Below are 8,785 nucleotides of genomic sequence, written 5' to 3'. Positions count from 1 at the left end.
CTTGGTAGTATCATTATTTGTCTATTGTTTTTGACACCCATTGGAAAATCGGTGAATTTCAAAGAAAATAATGATATAAAAGATTAAAGTGTAAAGATTTTTAGCTGGTCCGCCCTTGCTGGGGGGCCTGAAATTTTTTTTTCACTGGGGCCCGAACCAGCTCTTGGCAGCCCTGCCCAAATGACCCGTTTATTGAACATTCACATTTGTTTGCACAAAGTTTGTGGGGAGGTTAGATGATGCCCACCCATATATTGAGCATTCGTTCAGGTTTGTTTGAAGGGAGATTATATGGTGTTACATCAAGCAATTGTTATCTCACATTTTCTAGTGCATTTTCCCATCACTTTCCTTGTAGCAAAAAGTCCAATTTGGAGGACAAGGAAGTTTGTTACACAAGAGCGCTAAATCAACTTTAATTGCGCAAAGTGAATTTGCTAGTATGTAATTGAACCTAACTCACAAAATAGCAACAGTCAAAGGGACCAATGGCCACTTTAGTAGTTATTGATAACTATATCAGGATGTGCCATTTTGTTCTCTTCAAGTGATCCCTAGCTGCGTGAGCAACTACGCCTTTGTTCCTCTATCACATGCTCTGGCCATTTTTCTTGCCAACTTAAATCACCTTTACAGTATTTTTTTTAATTGATCCATCGTGGAATGAGCAACTAAGAGAAAAATGATATTTTGGCTACACTGGAGCAGACTAATGTGTCTTGATTCCTAAATTATGCAGGAACATCAGAGGCCTGCACACACAGTGCAGCAACTCTCTATAGCTCTGACTAAGCGTGGGGAACCTTTTCCAGCCAGATCCTTAGATTGCCCAATCCCTGTAGACCATTCTGACAGGTGGGTGTGGTCATTCACCTGTCAATCACTTTACATCACCATGATGCAAGGGGAAGTATTTTATTTTGCCCATGTGGTTTGAAATCAAACCATGTGTTGAAAGACACAGACAAATGTTAGCCCATACCAACTTACAATTTATTATTATTATTATCAAGAGCAAGTCTCTGTTTTGAGAATTAATGATAAATGCTGTTGAATCCTGTTAAATGCAACCAGAAATCATAAATATCATTAAATGAGCATAATATTTTGATTAGAAAATTTTAAAAACTTATTGATTCACAAATAAATATGTTTTTATTGGGTGGGGGACAGGGAAGGATGATTTACAAAACCAATCAAATCACAAGACAAAAAAAAATTAATCTTCATGTTCATCATCATACTCCAAACCCTCTAGATGGCATGTTCTGTGGTGGATCCACGCATTCCTCATTTTTAAAACTATTCGCTCTAAGCGGGAGAGACGCTCCTCAAAATCTCTCACTGCAAAGAAACAGCATGATTTTTGAGTCAGGCAGAACACTATGTTAACTGGCAATCCCACCCCATATATACGGTCTGCCTAGTAAACGTCGCAAGACATCACCCTAAGAGTTAGAAATAACTTGCACTATAAGTGCGGGGACACCTTTACCTTTTTAATATGTTAATTGGTTTCAAATAGTGGCAAGAAAGATAAAAGAAGGTAAAATATTTTTAAAATAGAAAGTAGCCAATTTGGAAGGAAGCCTTTAGTTGGGGTGAAGCAGCTTATTTCCGTTGAGGGTCACATTTCCTTGGAAGTATTCTGTGAGTGGGGGGTGCCAAAGCCAATTTCCCACCCTATCTGCTGTTGGTATTCACTTGCTGTACTGCTTGATCAATTCCCATCCCATTATAAACAATAATTTTAAAATTAGAAGACCTCTTCACTTACTTGTGTGGTCCATGGTGAACTGGATTCTCTGCATCCCAACCAGGATCTCATCCATTGTGATCTTTTTTGGTGATCTAGTGAAATAGTGTGGATTGGTTTGTGTCCCTGCCTCTCTCGAATCAATGGAGGTGGAGGGCTGTTCAGCATCATCATCTTCCAAGGTGGGGAGAAGCAAGGGGGGAGTTAATAGCATGGTAATCTTGCCTTGTAGAAATCTCTGAAATGTATCAACAGAGAGCTTGGAACTTATCCACTCAATCACTGTGGATAATAATAATAATAAAATTTTATTTTTGAGTCGCCTATCTGGCCGAATTAACAGCCACTCTAGGCGACGTACATTGACATAATAAAATAAAATACAATATAAAACCAGTACAAACCACACTCAATAATCAAGTAATCACCCCTCTTACATTAATCAACAGCATTAAAACTAACCCACCCAATTGGAGTGGTGGATGGGGTACAAGATTAGCTGATCTGCACTTTTTTATTGCAAGAGGGGGTGTAAAAGGAAAGCTCTAATGTGTAATGGACATAGTGATTAGAACACATTCACTAATTCTCATTGTGGATAATATTGAGAGAGCAGGGCTCAAGACTATTTGGTTAGCAAGCTGGGGGTAGACTACTTGCTGATAGTCAGTATAGTCCAAAGGGAGTCTCTCTAATATGTGTATTAACTGACACATGATACTGAGGATTCTGCACTTGGAACAAGTATTTGGCTGGCAGAGGTGGGGAGATGTCATAATATCCTACCATTAAATGGATAACCATTTTCTTGGTTTTGTGCACAAACCTTGACCTGATGAAACCCACTCTTCTTCCTCTTCTTCTTCTTCTTTTTCTTCTTCTTCTTCTTTTTCTTCATCATCTTCTTCTTCATCCTCCTCATGCTTCAGTATGTAGGCAACTACCAAAACAGCAAGGATACCTGAATAAGGTGCCCACTTGGCTAGCCCTTGGTTAAACTACCTCATGTACACAGACAGATGTGGAGAAATACTGCAGCTTGTTCATCCCAACGCATCAACTTAAAGGTGGATGTGTGGGATGGCAACTATTTTTTCAAGGAAGTTTTCAATTGTACATATACATAAAAGTGCAAAAGCGATATGCTAAGTAAGCAGCTATCAATCGTAAGATGCGCAGCACACTTCACATGAGGCTTCCAATCCAGCCAACTAACCATCTCCCCCACAATTAGACCATGTAGGAAAAGCAGGATGGCCACTCCCAGAGAGAGGAACCCCACTACTGCTCCAGAATGTCTAAAAATGTCAGCCTTAACCCTTTCAAATTTAGATCAGGCCCCAATTGCCATCTACATGAAGCCTGCATCAGACAAGTCTCTTCCCACACATATGAAAACGGTAGAGGGAGCAATGCTCCACATCACTGTCTGCACCATGATCAATTCCAGAAATAGACAACTGCACAGATGGACTGGAATAAGCTATCCTGTTCAAGGCTCAGGCCTGTAGGTGTTACTGGTGAAGCTCAGCAGGAAGAAAGTAGAACCACGGTCAGCTCACTGTGCAATTGGATTGAGTCAGGCTGAATGCAAGGCACCAAGACAGCAAAGCGTGACATTATACATTTAGAGTACTCTTATTCCACTTTAAGGGTTATGGTGTCCTCCAAAGAATTCTGGGAACTGTAGTTGTTAAAGGTCTCTTAACGTTTAGCTTTCTTAGCAAACTACAGTTCCATTATTCTTTGTAGGGAGGCCATAACTTTTTATTTAAGTGGCATAACAGTGCTTTAAAAGGTACTGTTCCAGCAATGAGATGTATCTAACAGAGGATTTAAAGTTCTGAATGCTTCCAGCTCCATTTTCTCTGAGGAAACTGTTGGTGCATAAAAGAGCCATGCTCTGTTCCTCAACTGCTGGCTCTGGCAGAGCTGAGGAACAGCCTAGAAAGCAGAGAGGTTTCTTTCTGCACAGTTGAGGGTTTTCTGAGGAGGGTCAGGGCTATCTAAGGCTGTGCCGGTGAAGGAATCATTGACTCCTGGGGCATTCCTCCATTGAAAATCTCCAGTGGGGTGCTGCCTTCTGGAGGTCATTCAGCTGAGTGTTCTGAAAACACAGGGTTTCACTTCTATGGCAGTGAGGGAGGGAATGTTTGTTTGTACCTTGGACTTCTTGGCTCTTAATTTTGGGAACTGGCATTGGTGCTTCCACATCCCAAGGTTTAGAGTCCGGGGGATCATCTTTGCAGCAGCTCCAGGACATGTTTATATTTTCCCCATCCTCCACAGAAAGGTCCTCCTTATTCTCTTGGCAGAAAGGAAACCCCTAGGCCCTCTGATTCAGGGGCTATTGCCTGGTATCCCTCTTCTGCTGCGTCAGTGTTGGCATTCCTTTTTTGAATGTGGATCCACAGCCTTTCCAGCCTAGAGAATGGGGGGAGGGGAGAGAAGGTGAGAACTGGGGTTTGCAGGGCCTTGCTTTTCTATACACCTGCAATGAGCTTGGGCTGCCTGAAACCTCTAGGCACTGCATGAATTCCCTGCCATAGGCAACTTGTGAAGAACACGTGAACACTGAGATTGCTGGTTATTTTGTACACACCATACATTTTAAGTGCATCTAAAATACATTCCCCAACCCACCCCCAAGAATTCTGGGAACTGTAGTTTGCTAAGAGTGTTGGGACTTGTCGCTCTGTGTGGGGTAAACTACAGTTCCCAGGATTATTTTGGCCAGGGGAGTATGTGCTTTAAATGTATGGTTGGTGTGTATGCAGCCTCAGTACTGGAATGTTTCTCCAGTAGAAGGTTCTCCTCATACCTGTTTGTGTGACAGAAACACAGCCCTCTGTTTCTAGGGCCGTGCCCAAACCTCTATATCAGGAATGGGGAAACTGTGCCCTTTCATATGTCGCTGTACTACAACTCCCATCATTCCTGACCATTGGCCACGATGGCTGGGGCTGATGGGAGTTGGAGTCTAACAACATCTGGAGGACCCACAAGTTACCCATCTCTTCTCTATAGACTTCCCTCTTTTTCTCCAGCCCTTAATGCTATTGCCAACTGGGTACATTTGCTGTTGTGAACTTCTTTTGTTTATCTAACATTTTGTTTCTAGACATGTATTTATTTATTTAGAGTTCTTCTATAACGCTTTTCATCAGGCCATAGTACATTTATTTGTTTGTTTTATTGATAAAAAATATTTGTATACCACTATTCATTAAAAAATAAATAAAAGTGGTTTACAACTATCATGTATTGTATATATACAATAAAGGCCATGTAAAAATATAAAATTAGAGATCAACTTACTACTACAGAAAAATATTTTCTTAATTGCCTGCATAAAACCAACATAGTAATAAGATTTACAGAAACTATAACATGCAAATGGAAACCAACAGTAAAACAATGACAATCACGAAAAAATACTAAAAAATACTAGAGGTTTAAACACTAATCTAAACATGGCCTCTGAAGGCTTGGGAAAACGTGAGTCTTCACCATGCACTGGAAGCCCATCAGTGTCATAGCCATCTATGCCTCCGAGGGGAGGAAGTTTCACAACTGGGTGCCACCACAATGAAAATCCTGCTTCATATTCTCACATGACAGGCCACATCTGTTGTGGGATCACAAGCAGGGCCTCTCCTGCTGATCTCAGGACTCAGGCTGGTTGATATAGAGAGGCACCACAACAAATACCTAGGTCCTAAGTCATTATAGGTTTGATACTTTTATGTTAGTGCCTTGCATTGAATCTGGTAATACGGGTAGCCAGTTAATATTCTGCAGAATAGATATAACATCACATTGCACAGAAGTGCCAGTCAAAACTCGTCACTGCATTTTGCACTAGTTTTATCATTACATCTGGAGGAGGTGTAAGAGGCACAGTAACCACTATGGTTCATGCATAAGGGCACAACTCTAACCCCTACCGGGCAGCTTAACAAACAAGCAGAGCCACTATTGCATCCACAGCCCTGTCACTAGCACCAGCCAGGAAAAGCAGGCAGTTTTGTTATGCCACCTCCAGGGCTAGTGCAGTAAAGAGGTGTGGATCAGTTTCCCAGCCACAACTTGCAGCTTGCTGGGCCAGCTTAGGATCCAGTGAATACTTGGTCACCCCAGTTTCACCCTCTTCCCAATCCCCCACCTTCAAAACACCTCATTGGGGGGGGGCTGTATGTTGGTTGACAGCAGCTTACACCCATTTGTGCTTTCAGCAGACAAAGCAGGGACCTCTGTGGCAGCAGTGTCTCCCCACTGGTGGAGGTCAGCGCAGTTGGGCAAAGGAATGCCTTCAACTCACCCAAACCCCCTCTAGTGCTGTGCAATAGATCATGAGTGGGTTGCTTTGTTAGGCACATCTAGATTAGGCTGTTGTAATCTGCTCAACAGGCAGAACATGGGGCTGCCTTAATGTTTGAAAACTGCAATTAGTTCCAAAAAAACTGCCAGTAGGGTGTTGACTGGTATAAACTGTGTGAAACATGTAAGATCACTTTTGCAACAATTTAATTGGTTCATGGAGTTTTCAGGCCCAATTTAAAGTCCTGCTTTTGACCTTTATTGCCCCAAAGGGTCTAAGTCCAAGTTACCTAAGGAATGCCTGCCCCCATATGAACCTACCCATATGTTGATGTTCTCAGAGCTAAAATGTCTATAGATGCAAACAAGTGGGACCTGCAATAAAATGTTGCAGAGTTCAGGATTCAAGTCACTCCATTCCATTCCCCTTTTTCCTGGTTTTCTTCCTCTGCCTCCCATTGCCAGTTAGCATTCCATGGCCTCTGGGCATGGTCAGTTCTCCTTAGACTGTTTTTTTAATTTCCCCCGATATGGCTTTTTTCCTAAATATTTTTTGTATTTCTGAAAACCTTGGAGTTGTCCCAAACTTGCTGATACCTCTCTGTTGTGTGCAGATAGTGCCATTTTGGTTACATGAGGAACTGCACTTACATTGGAAATATGGGGAATGATATTTCTAAGCATAAGTGGGAGCAATTTTTGGAATTGTATAATATGCAATCAAAATCCTCTCCCATCACTATCACCTCTAGGGGTCTGAAGGTGCCCACAAAGGAAAAGAAAAATCATTTTACTTGAAGTATTTAAACTGGTTCTGAAGAGAGACTCTTTTGAAAATAACTCTGTCACTGCTGGGCAAAGAGGATCTCCCTAGGAGTGTTTTGAGCTATCGTGAAGCGCAATAGAACCAGAATTCAGAAGCCACTAAGAAATCTTCGTTACTCCTCCAAACGTGTAATATTTTTTCTGTCTCGCTCTCCCTATCTCCCTCACTCACTTTCTCTCTCCAGGAAAAGTTTGCAGGAGGCTTCATTGTCACAAGAGCAAAGTCTAGAAAGAGAAGTATTTTCAGATTTAACACATTTACTTTTCAGCATCTGTCCAACTTGGGAGCACATACAGCTTCCTATTGTCAACCCACATGTGATCTTATTGAAATTTACAACCTGATTCTAAGCACGTCCAAAGAACCTGCGTGTTGTAAGTGCTGGGTCATTTAATCTTGTCTGCAATTTCCCCAGGATTCTATATTTCCTGTATTTCACCCTTCTTCCCCCAGCAGTTCCACTCATGTCTGGCACTTAAAAACAGAAATAGTTCAGCTCTTTAGAGAGTAACAGCAGTTGGTGACAAGTCTTTCTATGCATTTTATGGAGTCTAGCCTCATTCATCAAAGGCACTTTCTGTCCTATTAGTATATAATAAACCCAGACTAAAAATATAACAGTTATGGAAACATTAACAAAATGGAAGAGAAAAGCATCAAGCACCTACTCTCAGAGAGGATTCTGGTCATCTGACAGGGAACTAGCAGAGGAGGGTGTCACAATGGAGGACATGTCACTGTTACCTTAGCAACCTGGGTCAGTCAGCCATTGACATTGTTACTCTGAATATGAAGACAGGTTTTATGTTTTTCATTCATTTGGATTGTTGTGTATTACACATTTGTTTGCTTTTAATTCAGCCAAGATTTGTAGGTGTGCCTGTTACATATAGCACAGTGTATGTTTGTGTCCATGGGGCTTATGTATGATGTTTCCACCACACATCCTGAAGAGGGAGTTTTAAATGTCACTTCTGGCAATGAGCATAGGGATTCTGAACAACTCAAAAACAATTGCAGTGCTACTTTTCAGTTGTTATGTGTGTTGCTGAAAAATATAGGAAATGATCTCTCAGTTGTGCACCTTTACCTATATTGGTGTGAATTCACCACACACATTGAAAATTACTGCAGTATGTGGATCATATTGTCTTAATAGCATTTAATTTTTTAAATGTTAAAATCCCCACTTGGCCATGAAGCTTACTGGGTGACCTTAGGTCAGTCACTATCTGTTAGCCTAACCTACCTGACAGGGTTTGTTGTGATGATAAAAGGGGGGGGGAGCACGGATGAGGGCATCTACGCAAAACGAACATGGACAAAAACATGCTTTTTAATATCTATATGAAGCCGCTGGGTGAGGTCATTAGGAGATTTGGAGTGCGTTTCCAGCAATATGCTGATGATACGCAGCTCTACTTCTCCTTTTCATCTTCTTCAGGTGAGGCAGTTAATGTACTAAACCGCTGCCTGGCCGCGATAATGGACTGGATGAGAGCTAATAAACTGAGACTCAATCCTGACAAGACTGAGATGCTGTTGGTGGGGGGGCTCTCTGCCCAGATGGGTGATGTCCGACCTGCCCTAGATGGGGTTACACTCCCCCTAAAGGAGCAGGTCCGTAGTTTGGGGGTCTTATTAGATCCGCTCCTGTCACTGGAGGCTCAAGTAGCCTCGGTGGCACGGAATGCGTTCTACCAGCTTCGGCTGGTAGCCCAACTACGACCCTATCTGGACAGGGAGAACCTCGCCACAGTTATCCATGCTCTGGTAACCTCTAGATTGGACTACTGTAATGCACTCTACGTGGGGTTACCTTTGAAGACGGTTCGGAAACTTCAGCTGGTGCAGAATGCTGCGGCCAGAGTTCTTACTTGGAC

General features: G+C 42.1%; 1 protein-coding gene across 4 annotated transcripts; it reads right to left on the bottom strand.

Moving 5' to 3' along the window:
* Window positions 1-1,219: 1,219 nt before the first annotated feature.
* LOC133366996 (histone H3.v1-like) lies at window positions 1,220-7,585 on the bottom strand. Of its 4 annotated transcripts, XM_061590564.1 has the most exons (5): window positions 7,571-7,585; window positions 3,920-4,180; window positions 2,583-2,696; window positions 1,778-1,930; window positions 1,220-1,344 (listed from the first exon to the last, which is right to left on the bottom strand). In XM_061590564.1, the coding sequence occupies exons 2-5, from the start codon at window positions 4,017-4,019 to the stop codon at window positions 1,220-1,222; spliced, it is 492 nt and encodes a 163-aa protein (XP_061446548.1). In that variant the 5' UTR covers window positions 4,020-4,180; window positions 7,571-7,585. The 4 variants fall into 4 exon arrangements, with proteins under 4 accessions (XP_061446548.1, XP_061446551.1, XP_061446552.1 ...); XM_061590567.1 differs by lacking the exon at window positions 7,571-7,585 and having other exon boundaries at window positions 1,778-1,994; window positions 3,920-3,981; XM_061590568.1 differs by lacking the exons at window positions 3,920-4,180; window positions 7,571-7,585 and adding an exon at window positions 3,319-3,397 and having other exon boundaries at window positions 1,778-1,994.
* Window positions 7,586-8,785: the final 1,200 nt, after the last annotated feature.

Source organism: Rhineura floridana, chromosome 11 (assembly GCF_030035675.1).
Source record: "Rhineura floridana isolate rRhiFlo1 chromosome 11, rRhiFlo1.hap2, whole genome shotgun sequence".
Lineage (NCBI taxonomy): Eukaryota > Metazoa > Chordata > Lepidosauria > Squamata > Rhineuridae > Rhineura > Rhineura floridana.
This window is presented reverse-complemented; position numbering and strand designations above follow the sequence as displayed.